This window comes from Ovis canadensis, chromosome 11 (assembly GCF_042477335.2).
Source record: "Ovis canadensis isolate MfBH-ARS-UI-01 breed Bighorn chromosome 11, ARS-UI_OviCan_v2, whole genome shotgun sequence".
NCBI lineage: Eukaryota > Metazoa > Chordata > Mammalia > Artiodactyla > Bovidae > Ovis > Ovis canadensis.
In genome coordinates, this window is record NC_091255.1 from 44,488,898 (window position 1) to 44,506,546 (window position 17,649).

Consider the following 17,649-nt stretch of genomic DNA (forward strand, 5'->3'; position numbering starts at 1 on the left):
GGGTTCTCAGAGGAGGTGCACATAGCTCATAAGCAACAGGAAATTCAGGGACCAGGGAGTCCAGAAGCCCAAAGGTTCACAGTCAGGCAATGGCAAAGTTAGAACCATATCTCCGGGTCCTGTTTTCCAGCCCAGCAATTCATAGCTGACTGTCATATGACCTTGAAAAATCCCTTCCTTCAGTTACCCCAGCTCTGTAATGAGGGGCTGAGCCAGCTGCTCCAAGCCCACAAGCTCTGATACTTGGATTCCACAGCATCATGGAAGGCCTGAGAACAGGAAAGGAGTCCTGAGTTCCCCAACTCCTGGTCCCTTGAAGTCTGTTCCTGGGAGAGTCCTAAGCTCCTAGGGTTAACAGTCTGCCCAGGAACAAGGGGCCCTTGCACTTGAGGCTTGGGCACATCTGCCCCCTTGATTTACAAGTCCTCTGCTGGGCCACCTCAGATACTGTAATCTGCCGTGGGTACATCAGCCAGGCTTAAGTGGCAGTGAGAGGAAGCCTACTCCTGAGCCAAAGGAGCAATCTCTGGAATCTGGTAACAAGTGACCAGATCAGACTGGATGACAGATGGGGTTCCAGTGGGGCTGGGCAAGGAGAGCCACAGAGAATTCACACCATCTCTGATGAACCAATTAGTGACCCAGAGAAAAAGAGTGATCCTCCCAAATCGTTTTTTACAGGTATTCCAATGCCCCACATTTAAAAAAATCCATGTAACTCCCCTCAGCCCAGCCCAAACACAGACCAAGGGTAGGGTTCCTGACTGTATACACACACTTATGTACACACAGATGCACACACAGGCACACACACACACAAGCACCCACCCACGGATAACACACACTAGTTACATGTAACACCAAGTACACCTATACAAACACCAAAATGGGAGAAAGATTTAGAGACTGGGGTTCTGAGGCCCTGGATCTGAGGCCAGCCTACGCTGGGCAGGCCCAGATAACCACCTCGAGCTGAGCTCATCCGTCAAACGGAGACGCAGCACCACTTGGCCTCCCAGAGCAGCAATGGTGACCAAGGGAGCTGCCGGGAGCAGGTTTTGAAAACTGTCAGGAAGCCCTTGGGCTGTCTACACGGACTGCACCTGAGCTAGCGGGGAGTCCGCAGTCAGCGGCCTGAAAAGCAGCCTAATGTCTCAGAAAGAGATCTGGTGTGTGAAGCGGAAGGCCTGCTTTTCTGTCCCAGCTCTATGCTGCTCTAACCGACTGGTTTTGAGCAAGTCTCTAGGCCTCCCTTTCCCTATCTGTAAAACGAGAGGGTGGACCAGGAAAGCCTGATACGCTGTACCTGGAAGGCCCTGCCTCCAGAGTGAGGTCTGCCTCTCACTCCTGTGGCTGGGGCAGTGAGGATCGCCTGCTCTCTGGTGCCTCTTGCCCAGAGGAAAGAAGGAACTCTTTCCAAGAAGCAGGAAATTTTGAAGGAGAGGAAAGCCCAGTGAAGCCGGCCTCCCAAAGCACCTGGTCAACCAGGGTCTGGGGGTGGGGGTGGCATCCAAGTCCTAGTCCACGGGGCAGATGCTGAAGGGTTATCAGCATCTGGGGATGGGGACATGCCTCTTCTGCCCCCTGCAGTCAGCCTCAGAGAGGGACTAGGGTGAGGGGGCAAGCGGGGACACCTTCTGAATTCAGGATGCCACCCACCGAGCCCTGGAGGAGCCTGGTATTTGACTTTCCCAGACTCTGCCATGCGGCTGGGGAGGACAGGGAGGCCACCAGGACCAGGCTTTGGGCGGTGCCACCCAGGCCTCCTCCCCGCACCACATCACCGTTCCCCCGGGGCTGTGTAAGGGCTAGCCAGTTCGCGCCGTCAGTCCGGGGACACCTCCTTACCCAGAACTTGGAGCCGAGCTCCCCGGAACCGCACAGAGCGTCCATGAGGTCCGGGCGCGGCGGCGAGGAGGGCGAGCACTATCGCCTACCAGCCCCAGACAGACCTAGCGACCGCCTGGAGCCGCCTCCGCCCCGGCGTTCCGCCCAGGCCCGCCCCCGCAAGCCCTTCCCCCGGGCCTTTTGGCTCGAATTGCGACAGCGCCTCCCCGAAACTGCGGCTCCAGGAAGGTTTTGGGGACAGGAGCGGAGGCCATTGACACAGTGACAACTCCTTCAGGTGGCCCCGGCGCCGCGTTGAGAAGTCCCAGAGAGATGAAGCTGCTAGGGCGGGAGCTGGGTCTGTTTGCAAGAGGGACACACCCAACCCGCCCCCGGACTCTGCTGGGGGAGGGGCCCCCAGGAGCCAAGGAACGTGGAAGGGGGCTGAACAGGACTCTCTCCATGGATAAACCCCTGTCACGTTCATCTCTGAATGTCAGTCTCCTCATCTGCGAAATGGGAAGAGCTTGTGAGTTACCTGGGAACTGGCAGAGACCAACACACAGTGTGCACGTGTGTGTGTGTGTGTGTGTACACCCAAGGAGAGAGAATTGGGGGGTGGGGGTGTCCCAGGATAGTCCAGATGGTGGCTTCTTCCCATGATTTTCTTGAACAGTTGCCCACCTGAGGTTCTGCCCCTCCCTGATTTTCCACCAGCTGCTTCAGCCTCCACTTTCACTTCTGTAAAACAAGGATAATCCAGGTACCTATGTCACAGGATTACTGTGAGGATTAAATGTGAAAGGTATGTAAAGCATGGAGCGTATCTCCTGGCACATTAAGTAGGCTCCACTTCAGCCTGGTAAGGGTGGGAGATGGGCAGGTGAGGCTCCAGGAAGGGCCCCACATTAGCACATCCCTCCTAAAACCGAGTCACCACATTCCCCATCTGTACTATGTGTTGGGGGGTCAGTGGCCTTCTCCTGCTTTCCACAGCTTGGCCATGCTGGACCCCTCCCTCCCTCAATTTTTCACTCCCCCAGTCATCCTCTCTTCCCTAATGTGACCCCGGAAGCCAGTTCATCACCCCTCTTGAGGTTGAGAAAGAATCTCCCGTTCCACCAGCACCTCTTCCCTGCTTTTGCCTCCCAACCTTGATCCTGTCTGTAGGATCTGCCCGGATGATCCCTTCCCTGCACTTGTTGAAAGAAAGTGTTTTCTTGTTTGGCTGCTCAGCAACAGGTGTAGATGGGTGCCAGCAAGATAGCACAGAAGCCACAGCCGCCTCCTATCCCTCTGGGCAGGCAGGAAGTCTCCAGAAGGAAGTCTTTTCAGCCATGGGCTATCAGAACAGAGATCTGAGCCAGCATGAGAGGGGTGGAGGTGGGAGCAGGGTGGACAAGACTCCCCCTTCCCCAGGCAGGAGACTGGGACCTCTCCCCTGCCACTGGGCAAGTCCTCTTAGCCCTTTGTCTGTCCCCCCCACCCCCACCCCCACTCACCCAGTCTCCCAGCCCCCTCCATCTCTGGGCAGGTCTCTGCAGAGTTTTCACACTCCTGTCACAGTCTGTCTTGGGTTATATTTAGTTGTGAAGAATCAGTCTTCTTTGCCAGTCTGAGAGGTTCCCAAGGGCAGAGATTGACGGTATTACCTCCACCCCCTGCCGCACCTTGGGTAGAATCTTTAGTATACTGTGTGACAAGCCCCTTGATATCCCTGGGACTCAGTTTCTTGGGCAACTTGGACAAGATGCCATCTAGAGTCTCTTTCCATCCTGTTGATCTAGGCTTCTACGTGGAGCAGCTGGGAATCCTCCGCCAACCCTTCCTCTAGTTTAGGACTGGGACGCTTGGGTCCTGCCTTCAGCGTTGTGGCTGCAGCACCATCCCTTCCAGCCCCAGCCTTCCCATTTTGCTACTGGAGAGCCTTTCCCTAGCCTGTGGCATTGGGTGGGAGCCTCCAAGATTGAGATCATAGTGGGACACCTAGCAATCCTTGCTTCCTCCCCTCTCGTGAGGCATTCATTGGGAGTTTGCCCTTCCTGGCCTCTCATGGAATGTGGCTCCTTTCAAAAAACCAGTGAATAACAGCCACAATATTCCTAGGCATTAAGCTGCTGGTCATTCTCACCAAAGCAAGAAAAGTGAGGCCCTCCTTTTGTCCTGCAGAGTCAAGATGAGCTCCATGTCTCCTGAATGCTGGGCTATTTCCATGCATCCTCTGGGCAGGATAAATTTCCTGTGTCCTTCACTGTTGTATCCCCCTCAAGACTGCTTGGCGTACTCTCCTCCCTATGCCTCATTTCCCTTTCTGCACCTGACAAATTCTACTCATCCCTAAAGATTTTACTCAAGCCCTACTCTCTCATGCCTTCCTTGAACCTCCCCCGCCCCAGTCCTGAGTAGGGATCCTTTCTCTGCACAGCCCTCCCTCCCTGTACTCTATCACTGATTGTCTTGCTTATCTCCCCTAAAAGACTGTGAACATCTTAAAGATAATGTTGTTTGTTTTTCATTTGTTTTTGGCCACATGGCATGCAGTCTTAGTTCCCTGACCAGGGATTAAGCACTGTCCCTCCTACAGTGGTAGCATGGAGTCCTAACGATTGGATTGCCAGGGGCTTCCCAAGGATAATCTCGTTTATCACTATATCCTCAGCACCCAGGATAGTGCCTGGCAAAGTTGGTCTTTAGGAAATACTTGTCGACTGACCAAACAGTTATCCTGTATCCTTAGAAGAGGTCATAAGTAGCAAGGCCGCTGTAGCATTAGGTACAGTCCCAGCAGCGAGCACTGTCTGCTCTCCTTCGGAGTTTTCAGACCCAAGATGTTTCCAGCTTGAGGCTCCTGAGAGGAGCAGTAAAGACCCATGGGTTGAGCGGCAGCATAGAGAGGGACTGAACCTCCCCCAGCTTGAATGGCTCCAGCCCCATCCCCTCTCCCCAGCTGACTGCAGCTCCAGGCAGGATGCACAGAGAGTGTGCTTCGTCTCCCTTGCCAGCGAGCATCCCAGGGGAACTCAGCATCGGGAATTTCCTGGCAGAAAGATGGAAAGATAAGATAATTGCAAGGTATAGCTTTGAGCAGCAGTGACAGCAGAGAGAAGAAAGCAGAGCAAGTGGGTGTCAGGGAGACCCAGAGACAGGAAATCCTGCAAACAGGGAGCGTCGGTAGGAACTGATGGGACGGGGGAAGGCATTAGAGCAGGAAAGCTGCCAGTTCTCCCCTCCACTCACTGCTTGTTTTCTTTACCCCCCATAACTTCTTGAAGGCTTGGAGCACCCCCAAACCCCAAACCAACCTCCAACTCTCAAACTTCAGCTTTCTTTTCCTGTGTGTGGGGGGGCGGGGCCTCATTCCTCCAGACCCCAGCCTGGTGGGGCCTACATTGGCCCTACTTGTGGAGTCTGCAAGGCCTCGTGCTCCCAGTCTGCACTTTGCTCTGATTTGGCAGGTGTGTGAGCCCTGGATGCTCTGCCCGCTTCAGGAGTTTTCAAAGCAAGAAGAATTAATTAGCTCAGTGAGCCACAGTCAGCAGCTTCCACACCTGGCCCAGGGCTAAGACACACAGAACTGCAACATTTCTTAGCAGAATCCCCTCCTGGGTTTCACTGGGGCCACCACCTCCTTGATCTTCCTTGCTGTGTCCTCAGAGCAGGGCACCCGTTGACACCTAAACTCGCTTTTGAGAATTAATTCCCCTCCTGGAAACCACTATCTTGGATTAGTCCTGGGTCCACTGGCTGTGGGCTGGGATCACAGGGCACCGTGGGCTCAGCACTCCGATGGCTGTGATTCCCCAGGCACAGATGAGTCCTTCATTGGCCCTGCAAGCCTGTTTGCTTCCATGGTGGGTGTACACAGCCCCTGTTTGTAGAAGGTGACCATCAGTGTTGGTGTCCTCTTCCTGGCTAGGTGCCTCTACAGAAGGGGCACCAAGGTGCCACAGGCGAAGGTGCTCACTGCCCTGCTGTCGACAGCCCTTCACCCACCTCCCCCCCTCCGCCAGCCCCCCCAGGAAAGGTGAGAGGAAGAGAGGAGGTCATGGGGCACTGGGCTCTGATGGGTGGGGATTAAGGGTGACGTGGAGGTGACAATGTTTGGAAAGTGGGAGAGGTCTGGGTGGGGCAGGGGAAAGGGCAGGAGGAGACAAAGGAGAGGGTGGGAGGAGGAGGAGGGAGCAGGCGCCTTGAGCTTCAAGAGGAACATCACACTAGGGAAAGGCGGAGCTTGGGAAACTGCGAAATCAAAGAGCCAGCCTTGGCCAGCTCTTGGCCAGGCACCTGGAGCTGAGGGACACGTTCCCTTGTGGTCAGGCCTCTCTCCACACAAGGTGGAGGGCTATGGGCTTCTCTAAGCCTCAGTTCAGTTGCTCAGTCGTGTCTGACTCTTTGCAATCCCATGAATCGCAGCACGCCAAGCCTCCCTGTTCATCACCATCTCCTGGAGTTCACTCAGACTCACGTCCATCGAGTCCGTGATGCCATCCAGCCATCTCATCCTCTGTCGTCCCCTTCTCCTCCTGCCCCCAATCCCCCCCAGCATCAGAGTCTTTTCCAATGAGTCAGCTCTTCTCATGAGGGGGCCAAAGTACTGGAGTTTCAGCTTTAGCATCATTCCCTCCAAAGAAATCCCAGGGCTGATCTTCAGAATGGACTGGTTGGATCTCCTTGCAGTCCAAGGGACTCTCAAGAGTCTTCTCCAACACCACAGATCAAAAGCATCAATTCTTCGGCGCTCAGCCTTCTTCACGGTCCAACTCTCACATCCATACATGACCACAGGAAAAACCATAGCCTTGACTAGACGGACCCTAGTCGGCAAAGTAATGTCTGTGCTTTTGAATATGCTATCTATGTTGGTCATAACTTTTCTTCCAAGGAGTAAGCGTCTTTTAATAATTTCATGGCTGCAGTGATTTTGGAGCCCCCCAAAATAAAGTCTGACACTGTTTCCACTGTTTCCCCATCTATTTCCCATGAAGTGATGGGACCGGATGCCATGATCTGTTTTCTGAATGTTGAGCTTTAGGCCAACTTTTTCGCTCTCCTCTTTCACTTTCATCAAGAGGCTTTTTAGCTCCTCTTCACTTTCTGCCATAAGGGTGGTGTCATCTGCATATCTGAGTTTATTGATATTTCTCCTGGCAATCTTGATTCCAGCTTGTGTTTCTTCCAGTCCAGCATTTCTCATGATGTACTCTGCATACAAGTTAAACAAGCAGGGTGACAATATACAGCCTTGACGTACTCCTTTTCCTATTTGGAACCAGTCTGCTGTTCCATGTCCAGTTCTAACTGTTGCTTCCTGACCTGCATACAGATTTCTCAGGAGGCAGGTCAGGTGGTCTGGTATTCCCATCTCTTTCAGAACTTTCCACAGTTTATTGTGAGGACACCAAACTGGGAGTGCATGAACACAAACGTGACTGCTTTGGGAAAGTCCTCCCTGGCAAGTCATTTTTTGATTAGGACACCTCACACCATGTCCCATACCTTCCACACTGGGACAGAGGCTGGGGTAGTGTGAAGTCAGTGGTGTAGAGGTTGGCCCGATCAAGATTCAGACCTCAGCTCCGACATCCCCTGGCTGCGTGATCTTGGACAAGTCACTGAAACCTTTCTGAACCCATTGCCTCATGGGAAAACGATAGCAGTGGTCCTTTGCTTGCTAGGGTGTTGTGAGAAGTAGGTGAGAGGCTACAGATGAGTCTCGGATTCATTTTTAGCGCTCACTCCGCTTGCTGGTCTTTGTCCTCCCGCCCCTAGATACACCTTTCCCTGGACCTTGAGGTGGAGGAAAAAGAGGCAGCCAAGCCTGAGATGGGGGCCTGCAGCTGCTAACACAATTTCTTCCGAACCCACAAGGAGAAGGCTGGAAGTAGAAGTGCCAGAAGTAGATGTCTTACCTCCCAAAGCCCTCACATCCCCGAAGCTCCTGGCCATTCTAACCCTGTCCTGGAGGCCCTAGTCCAAGGCCTGCTGCCTCCACCAGCCCCTCATCCTAGCCTCCTTCAGACTCCTCCACTCCCCACCCCCAACGTATCCTAGAGAAGAATCAAATAACCATCCAGACAAGCATCATGCGATTAGCATCCTTGTTGTTAAGATTGTTAATAACATACTGTTAATAAGATTCAGCCGTGTCATTATTTCTACTTCAGAACCCTTTTAATGAGAAACAACAGCTTTCATCACTGATAAAGATTTTACATTTTTGGCAGGGAGGCCACAATTCTCTCCCCTGAAATATTCACTCTGACTCTGAGGGGTCCTGGGGGCAGGGGATGGTTGGGAAGTCTGGGATTGAGGGGAGGGAGAAGCAGCCCAATTCTCTGGCTTCACCTTGACCCAGATTCCAATAACCATTAGAAGAAAAAAAGACCCCAGAACATCCTCCCCAAATCTCCTACCCTCATTAAGGAATAGACAGCTACAGAATGCTACCAAAATATAAAAGCTTAATCTACAGACCTAGGTGACAAAACTCTAGGAATTCTGTGTAGATTTGCTTTTTCTTTTTTTTTTCTAAAAATAGGCAGTTCCTACATGCAACCCCCATCTCCCTATCCACAGAGCCCAAAGGAAAAAGAGTTTTATGCTACTGCACACCCTAAGAGGATGAAACCAGGTGTTTGTGTCAAGGAGTGGTATTATTTCTGTCCAAAAGAGCAGTTAGAAAAACTTTCACCCGCTTAGAAAATACTGGGTGGGACAAAACTTCCAGGTCCAACCATCCAGCAGCCTCCCCCACCTCACCGGGATCCCAGGTTCCAATGGGGGATGTGGGTGAGCGCTGCCAAGCCCGAGCTGCCTTTCAGGTTTCAAGAGTCCTGGGGTTTGAAGGTGCTAGGGGTAAAGGATTAGGGGTATTCAAGGGATTGGGGTTGGGGGCAGATGTTTGGAGGTGGCTGGCAGGGACAGCCTGGGTGAGCCTGTGATTAGTGCCCTTGGCACGATGACACTATTTTGTTTCAGACAAAAGAATATTGCCTATGGTAGTCCCAGAAAGGAGGTTCTGGGCTATGCTGCTGGCACCTCCTCCTCCCCACCTCTTCCCGCAGACTGCCTGGCTGCCTTCAGCCCCCGGCCCCCCCAGCTCCCCACCCTGCCTCCTCAGGGGTTCCCACTGGGCAGGCAGCAGCAGTCAGTGTAAACACCTTGACGTGCTCATTTATCACCCCCAGGGGGCCATCTCCCTATCAACTCCACTGAGCGGTCCCAGCCCTGGCCCCTCATTTTAGGAGGGAGTAGCTCACTGTTTATATAGCTGAATCCCATTGCCAGCCCTGATGGGGCAGTGCCTGCAGTGCCAGGGCCCTGTTGGTGACCCCCCAACCCCCCCAGGGCAACAGGCTGAAGCCCAGACCACTCAGGTCACCCTGGCTGAAGCCTGAGGAAGGAAAACGCAGAAGCACTTGCCTCCTCCCCGAAAGCACCCCTTAAATCCCCATTACAGCAGCTGAGACACCTCCCCCAGCCTCAGTCAGCCGCATTAAACAAAAACAGCTTCATTATGCCAATTTCCAGCTTTCAATGTGGGGCTGGTAGCTGTCAGCAGAAATAAGAGTTAATCTGGCATCACTCACATTCACAGAGCTGCCTGGCTAAAAGGAAGCGATAAAGCTTTGATAGAAGCAGGAGTATACCCTGCTTGTCCAGCCTGCCACCAACACAGGGGCTTCTCTCTTCCCTCACCCCTGGGTGGCCAGGCTGTATCCTCTCTCTCTGGGTACTGTGTGCGCACGCGTGAGCTCGCGCACACAGACACAGACACACAGACACAGACACACACACACACACACACACACACACACACACACACACACACACACACACACATAGGCAGCTCTGACCCCTTCCCTCCCCACCACCCACTCCCCATCTCCAGGAATCTTTGTCCAGTACCATCTGGAAATACCTAACTCTGTCTCTTTGGCTTTTACTCTGGACCGTGATTAACTTTTTATTTTGGAAAATTACTTTATTATAGATATAGATATGTATGTATGTATATATAAAAAGGTTCCATTTCATTTGTAAAATTTTTTCTTTTTTTTCCCTACAGAAAATGATGACAAGATTAAAGGAAAAAAATAAGTTACATTACAGTTTCCAAAATGGTTCTTGCTCTCCACTGAAGATGGGCCCCCGTCAAGGCGGTAGTGCACTCTCGATCCCAGCTTGTGCTTTGCAAGAAGAGGGAACATAACTAGACTAGTTATTTTAGGTTAAAATAGCCAAGAGACAGACGCCTTCGCCTCAAAAATATTCTGAGACACATAAAAGCAGAAGGGAACGAATCTCTTCAGTCACAAAATGTCGTACATCCCGCAAATACTAGATTCAATTAATTTAATAAAATAGAATATACATAGAGATTCTGCACAAACGTATTGCTTTCTCCCAACAGCTCCTGGTGTCGGGAACCTCAGCTCTGCTGGGCCTCTCTCTCCACTTGGAGCCAAGGTGGCCAGGGCTGTCCAGAGCCGGGGCTGCTGCTGTTAACTCTGGAAACTCTGCTTGCCGGTGCCCAGCGTTGCTGAGGCAAGGAGGAGCACCTCCTCGGTGTCCATTTGGAAACTTTCAGGAATACAGCCCAGGAGGAGGAGCTGGGATTTGGCACCCAGTGGAGAGAGGTGAGTGGGAGAGTAGGGCAGGACTCAGGGGTCCAGGTCTGCTGGGTCACAGGATAAACCAGAGAGACTCAGCACGTCTTTCTTTGGGGAGGGTGAGGCAGCCATGCTGTCGGGAGGGCCAGAGGCCAAGGGATCCTTGGAGTCGCTGGACGGAGCCCTCCGGCGGAGGCAGACACCAGGACTGGGTGGGGGCCGAGGGCCCTGGCTCTGGCTCTCCGGGGGGTCTATGGAGATGCTGGGTGGGCTGAGTTTCTTCTTGGGCCGGCTCCCAGCTCCCCCTAGAGGCTGACCTCCAAGGCTAGCGGGATCGGGGCCCAGGGTGGGCTGGGAGCCACTGTCCAGGCAGCTGACCGCGATGGAGTGCCTCCTCTGTTCATCCAGCCAGGACGCCGGCCGGCGCGGGCAGCTCTGCGCCTCCACGCTGTAGCACTTCTTCAGGTCCCGTGCGGACGGGGCTTCCTCCTGACTGTCCATGGGCAGGAGGTCTCCTGAAATCCAGCTCAGCTCCGTGTCCAGCTCTAAGCTGCTTCTGGTCTCTGGTGGGCCCTTGCCCCACTGGGGTTCTGGGCCTGGGCAGGGGGCTGACGGGGGCATGTGCTTCAAGATCTTGCTCTGGCTGCGGGAATGCTGCTGAGCCTGGGTGCTGGAGCGGCCCCAAAAGGAGGAGGCCCGGGCCAGTGGCGGGGAGGGCCCACTCACCTCTGACAGCAGGTCTTCCCTGCTGCCCAGGCCCTGAATGTCCAACGAATCCGTCCTTATTGCTGCCTGTATGGGGTGGGGGGAGGGCTCAGCCCGCAGGCTTCCTCTCCCCCATGAACTGTCCCACCTGGCAGGTCAGACAACCCCTCCTTCCCCTCCATGGAGCTGCAGGACCACCCTAAGCAGGGGTTCTCAGTGTCTGCTCTTACTGGGAGATAGGGGTCATGCACTGTTTGCTCTCTGTTTTCCATTGTGTCCCCACCCCAGGCCTGCAGGAATTGCTCCATGCAGCTCCCAACCCATGTGATCCCAGAAAGCGCTGGGCCAGCCCTGCTCCCCAGCTGTCTCCTTCAAACCTCCTAGCCTCTGCACAGCCTATTTCTTTGGCCTTACATACCGTTCCCAAACGGCAAGCATCCTTTGACTTTATGGGCTCAAGTACCCTGTGATGTAATATCTGACCATCTTTACCCCAAAGTAAAACTGACTCCTTCCTCTTCTGCTCTCTGCTGCACCACACGCATGCGCACCCTGTTGCTGCAGTGACCTGATGGGGTATTTGTCTCTGCTATTGTACCATGGGCTCCAGAGGGCAGGCGTTGTCTCATTTGTCCCCAGTGCCCAGACATGGGGGCTGCTCAGTGAATACTTGCGAAGCCGCTGAGGACCGTGCCTGCTCCCAAAGGTGACGGATTAAAGCGGATGCTCACGTAGCTATCCTCACACATGGGACACAGAGCATGAGCAGCGGCCTTGTCACGGGGGGGCAGACAGGCCTCACCTGGCTACCTGAGCCTTTGTTCTGTGCTCCTTTGTTCTGTGGGATCTGGAAGCTGGGCCCTGGGGGTCACCAAAAGTGGAGACACCCAAAACATGCCTTGTGCCCCTTAGCTAGGTCTACAAGGACAGAGACTTGCTGGGCAGCTCTGCCTATGGACAGGGAATCCAGAGACCCAGGTTCTATCTCCAACCTGACATGTGTCCCTGGACAACCATGACCCCCTCTGGTCTCTGGCTTCTTCTGCGTCCCCAAGGGGACACAGACCACTTTGCTTTGCCTAGAATTGTGTCCCCAGCATCTAGAACTCAGTCTGGCACATCACTGGCACACAATAAATGTTTGCTGGGAGAATGGAAGTGGCAAGCCTCATCATCACCAACAGCCTAGGATTCCCAGCAGAGAGGCCAGCCCCGGCCCCTGCCCACCCACTATACCAGCTCACCTGGCGCCTGAGTGGCCTCTGAGCCAAAGGGGAGCGGCCTGGTGGGGGCAATTTGGGGATGGTGCCCCAGGTGGGAGCACCATGGGGCTGGAGCAGATGGGGTGCATCTTTGGGAAGCTGCGGGATGTAGCTGGTGTCTGCTGGCTGGGAGTGGACGGACAAGATGGAGCCTGTGAGGGGAGGTGGTGAGGGGAGAAAAGACCTGGACAGTCAATGTGCTGGCCCCCACCTGAGTCCCTCCCATCCCCTGTCCACTCTCCCCCAGCTGAGGCCCCTGCTTTCACCACCCCATCCCCACCCTGGACTGAAAGCCGCTCCCCTCAGGCTGGGAGCTTCCTCAGGCAGGGGCAGCTGACCCCTTCAGGCTGGGGGCTCCTCAGAGGTAGGAGAGGCCTCTTTGGCTGCCTCAGTACCCCTCCTTCCAGAGGGCAGGACTGAGCTTAGGCAAGGACGGATCTCCCAGTGTGAGCCAAGCGGGCCTGCCCCCAGCCTTGGTACCTGACTGAGCTCTGGGGAGCCCCCAGCCCCTGTGTCCCAGGGACCCCACGGCAGTGCTCCCATCCCGGCACATGTAGCTGTCATTGGGCAGAGAGTGCGTTCGGCTGACCCCAGACTTCCGCACAGTCAGCAGATCTGGTCCCAGCATGACGGGCACCTCCTCAGGGGGGGACTCCATCTGCAAAAGGAACAGTGCGGGGGGCGGGGGGGGGGAAGTAGGAGGAAGAGGGGCATCAGATTGGGTGACTGAGGCAGAGCTAGGCGATGGGACTCAGAAGCCCACCGCCCTGTCCAGACCCTGGCCCCCATCCCCTCCCTGGACAAGGTGGTGATGGAATGAATGTGGATGGGGAGAAGGACCAGACACATGGATGAGCCTTCCAAACACAGAGGAAGTGGGTAGGAGGACGCCCTGCCCCCAGAAAACTATTCATATTACATCTTGGAGCTTCCCACTGGAGATGACGGAGAGGTGAGGAGGTGTTCAAAGGAGGGAGAGCAGCCCCCAGCCCCCAGCCCTGAAGGCAGCCCAAGAGCTCATACTCAAGGCCTCACTGAGAGGCTCTGAAGCTGGACAGTGAAGAGTTAAAAGCTAACAGCACCAGCCGCCCTCAGCATCCCACCTGGAGATTGCCTGGAGAATCCCGTGGACAGAGGAGCCTGGCAGGCTACAGTCCATAGGGTCACAAAGAGTCGTACATGACTGAAGCGACTTAACACGCACATACTCCCTATCTCAATCACTGCGCTGGGGCTGTGGGGGGATTGATGAGTCGGGGAGGACCTTCCCAATGAGTAGAAGAGGAGGCAGCCAGAGACTCCCTGCAGAACAGAGGCTGTTTGATCATCCAGTTCTTAACGCAGCCGCAGCACCCAGCACTAGACAAGGGCCAGGTTAATGTGAGCTGAATGATGGATGAACACTAAGGGGATGGGTCACAGCTGGTTTACCCACCGCCCCACCTCTCTTTAATTAAACAATGACTCTGGCAGGTGGTGGGTGGTGAGCAAGGCCTGGATACCATGGTCTCAGGTCCTCCCTTAGTGGACAGACTAGAATGAGAGTGGATTTTTTAAAATCGAATTTCAAAGAAAGGCAGTCATCAGCTTTTGATCCCAGACAGAAGGAAACAAAATTTGTTCCCAAGAGATTTCTCCATCTCTAGTTCTCATGTCCATTCCCAGTTCTCAGAGAGGCCATAGATTCCTGTCCCCTTGCAGACTCAGCCAGGTAAGTAGTCCCAGCAGGCCTGAGAATGACTGTCAGAAAACAGTCTGGATCCTCTGCTTCCTCTCTCAGCCCCAGGCTCCACTTCTGCCAACCACTCCAAGAACCCCAGGGACCCCGAATCAGTGGTCAACAGAGCCCTGCTGCGAGAAATGGGCCCCTGTCCCTCCTTAAGTCCCAAGAAGAGGGGAAGGTAGGGAGGAGGGGGCTGCTCACTGTTAGATGTGGATGGGAGAGCTGGGTAAAAGTGGAGAAGCTGTCAGAACACAAAGAAGCTCCTCTGGACGTGGGGACACCCAGGGACAGTGACAGGGGAGACAGGAACACCCCCCCCCCCACTGGGTGGAGAAGGGCATGATGGTAGCAGCAGAGATGTGCCTCTCACCCACTGTGTGGTGGTGAATGGCTCATGTTGGGGGGAGGTGGGAAGGGGAGGTGGGAAGGAGGGGTGCAGGGACGGGGAGGGCTGGCCTGCAAGGGGCTCCAAATTCAAAAACCAACTCTGTGGCCAGACAGGCACGTTGGTCAGCTGTCTGATAACACCTCTGTTTTGAGCTCTGTCCCTCTTGGGTATCTGGATTAACCCTTTCACAACTGCTGCCCCTGGGCCCTCTGGGCAAGGCCCCAGTTGAATCTTATTTAATTTCTTTGTCCACAGTGGGGGACCTTAGTAAAGCCTGGGGCACTAAGTGCTGCCTCTGGGTGGGGCTGGCGGCAGAGTGAGGGGGAAGGGATCCGGAGCCCCTGCAGTCAGCCCGCCCCTGGGGGGCTGGGGAGCAGTGGGGGCTGTGTGTATGTACATTGCTCGCCAGGGCACTAAGTAAGAGTGTGTGAGTGTCATCAGGCAAACAGTCATCCGTCAGAGCTAGAGAGCAGGACAGTTCAGACACAATCTCTGACGTCAAAGACAGAGCCTCCATCTCAGCTAGAGGGATCTAGACAGGGAGAGAGATGATCAGGCATAAGAAACCAGGACAGTGCGCACTCTCACATGTGCACACACACACGCACACACACACACACAGAGTCCCTCTTCCCATTGTTCACAGAGCAGAAGGAGAAGGTCCCTCCTTTCTCTCTTCCCACCCCCTTCCCAAGTAAACTGAGAGCACCTCCCCTCCCCCCACTTCAAACCCCTGCTCTGATCAGAGAGGCTGCACAGGCAGGAAAGAGCTGGAGCCACTGACAAAGCGAGGAGACAGGGAAACGTTCTAAAGATGCTGCAGGAATCTTGACAGCCCCTCCCACATTACCACCATCCAGGGAGGGAGCAGGGAGCTGGGAGGGCTTCTGACTCTTATAAAGAAGATACCAGAAAAAAAAAAAAAAAGAAGAAGAAGAAGAAAGGCCCGCAAAGTGCCTCTCTGCTCCCAGCAAGACAGAGCAGCGTAGGGCGTGCTGGGGACAAAGCTGCCAGCCTGACGGCCGCTTTCTGCCTATTCCCTCTGCTTCCAAAAGCCTGGCAGGACTTGGTCTGCCCTCGAATTCTGGCATCTCCCCTCCTGGGCCCTCCTCCACCTGCCCTCTCCAGCCTGGGTTCTGGGAGGGCTCTCCTGTCGCTGGCCTGAATTGGGCACACTCAGTTGGGCTAGTACCCCATCTGGCTGGCTCACCTGGGATCTGCAGCTGGGCTTCAGTGCCTGCAGGACCCTGGAGGAGAGTGGGGCCATGCCTCCCAGATGAGCTGACTGCCTGGTCACCTTCTCAACATCTTCTTCTCCCCCAGCACCTTTCCCCATGACCTTCCTTCAGGATGAGAGGACTCAAGAATGGACTTGATCTCTCAGGGATCATTCTAGGTCACTGCCAGGTTCAGGACCCTATAGTCTATCTGAGCCTGAATCCAAGAAGAGGTCAGGAACCCTAGAGCAAGGTCTCTTCCTATTTAAGGATCAACGTCCATTTCTTTGATCAGGCTAACAGGTGTCCCAGGTACTGGGAACCTGGTTGCCCAGCCCATCATCCATCATGGCCCATGGAACACTAGGCTTTCGGCTGAAACTTGTCTCCTTGCTTCCACTCTGGGTCTACCAGGGACTTTCCTACAGTCCGTGACTTAGGAGGAGGGCTTTAGGGTGCACCTCCAAGTGAAGGGGGTCAAAGGTGGCGAGACAGGTCCCAGGAGGAGAAGGAAGAGGACCCCAGGAAGCAGAAGACTGCACTGAGATGGGATTGGAGGAGAAAAGCATGTGCTGCTGTGGGAAGATGCAAGGCTTGGGGAAGAAGCCAAGTCTTATTTCAAACGAGGTCCTTGAACCCACTCCTGACTGGAGCCTTCCATCCCCTCTCAGGGCCAGGTCAGAAGCCACAGGCTACAGATAGGGTCCAGCATGCCCAGCGGTTTCCATAGCTTAAAAGGCTGCCACACAGAACTAGTGGGGAGGGCAGTGGGTCCAGAAAAGAAGCAGACTGTGGCCTAAGACATGCCCCTCAGTGGGCCCCCTGGCCACCTGCACTCACCCCCAGAGCACCTCTCCTGGATCTTGTTCATCACTCTGACCATCTGCTAACCCACTGACAACTTGTCTTCTGCTCCTCTTTTCTTCCAGGTTCTTTCTTAAGATTGCCCTCTCCAAACCCCTCCTCCATCTATTCTTCTCCCTCAGAAGTGTTATCTCGGCATCCCTACCTTCCAACTATGTGTTCCAGAGGTGGATCTCAGCCTGAAGAACCCCTGGCCACCTCCTGCCAGGCCCAGTTCAGCTAAGTAAAGCTGTTCTTTCCCCACATACCCAGTGGGCAGGAAAGAGCCCCACCTCCCCAGAAGCATGGCGCAGCATGGCACAGCCCAGCACAGTCAGGGGAAGGGGCACAGCACAGGGACACAGTAACCTGTGGGTCGGAGCCGCCTGGGCTGCGGGCAGGAGGGAAGGCAGAGGGCTGGCCCCCTGGGCCTGCCAGCTCGTCCATCAGCTTCAGCTCCCCATCCAGGGAGCCCTGGATCAGCAGGGATATGGTGTCAAACAGCTGTCTCTCCTGGGGAGGGCCAGCCCATAAGGGGAGCCAAAGAGTCAGGGGAGTGAGGGTCAGAGGAGCAGTGATGGGAAGCGTCATGGCAGGGGTTGAGAAGAGACAGAGAAAAAGAGGAGGTCACAGGTATGTACACACAAGCACGCACACACGTAACAGTAACAACAGAGAGAGACAAAGGGGGCAGTGGGGAAGGTGGGCAAGAGACAGGTGTGGGAGGAGGACGGAGAGATAGGAGGTGGAAAACGGGCGCCCAGAGGGAGAGAAGGGGAAAGAAAGAAAAGATCAGGAAGAAAGATTGAGAGATGGCCTCAGGCAGGTTGAGGGTCAGGGAGGAAGGAAGTTTGGCAAAATCAGGGCAAGGGTAAGAGAGAAACAGGTAGGAAACAGAAAATGACCTTGAACCTAAAAGCCAGGAAGGGAAGTCCCAGCCAAGCTGGAGGCACCGGGACAGATGAGCCCGCAAGTGTGCCAGTGGCTTGCTGGGGCGGCCCCACGCTGCAAGTGTGGGCAGCCATCTCTGGGGACAGGCTAGGGCCTGCTTACCTCTCCGCATTGAGGCAGA

At 54.7% G+C, this 17,649-nt stretch overlaps 2 protein-coding genes and 1 long non-coding RNA gene across 21 annotated transcripts in view; 1 reads left to right on the forward strand and 2 right to left on the reverse strand.

Annotated features, from left to right (window-relative positions):
* ABCC3 (ATP binding cassette subfamily C member 3) overlaps window positions 1-2,210 on the reverse strand; it is a 48,840-nt gene extending 46,630 nt beyond the window's left edge. For 8 of the 9 annotated variants that reach the window (XR_011247054.1, XR_011247055.1, XR_011247056.1 and 5 more), the window contains exon 1: window positions 1,849-2,210. Coding sequence is in view for 3 of the 9 variants with exons in the window: in XM_069543095.1 (XP_069399196.1) it covers window positions 1,849-1,893 (45 nt within the window). In the remaining 6 variants the exon portion in view is untranslated. The remainder of the gene's footprint in view (window positions 1-1,848) is intronic. The other variant, XM_069543096.1, reaches the window with a different exon arrangement.
* Window positions 2,031-7,961, forward strand: LOC138415049 (uncharacterized). The gene is made up of 2 exons (XR_011247060.1): window positions 2,031-2,356; window positions 7,597-7,961. It is a non-coding gene; the product is annotated as an uncharacterized lncRNA (long non-coding RNA).
* A 2,204-nt stretch (window positions 7,962-10,165) lies between these two features.
* The window catches only part of CACNA1G (calcium voltage-gated channel subunit alpha1 G), a 61,975-nt gene continuing 54,491 nt past the window's right edge, over window positions 10,166-17,649 (reverse strand). For 7 of the 11 annotated variants that reach the window (XM_069543105.1, XM_069543107.1, XM_069543104.1 and 4 more), the window contains 3 exons: window positions 12,887-13,064; window positions 12,389-12,558; window positions 10,166-11,231 (listed from right to left, as the gene is read on the reverse strand). In XM_069543105.1, the coding sequence (XP_069399206.1) occupies window positions 10,491-11,231; window positions 12,389-12,558; window positions 12,887-13,064 (1,089 nt within the window). In that variant the 3' untranslated portion in view covers window positions 10,166-10,490. Of the gene's footprint in view, window positions 11,232-12,388; window positions 12,559-12,886; window positions 13,065-14,914; window positions 15,050-16,946; window positions 17,091-17,649 lie in introns of all 11 variants that reach the window. The other 4 variants (XM_069543111.1, XM_069543108.1, XM_069543109.1 and 1 more) reach the window with 2 other exon arrangements.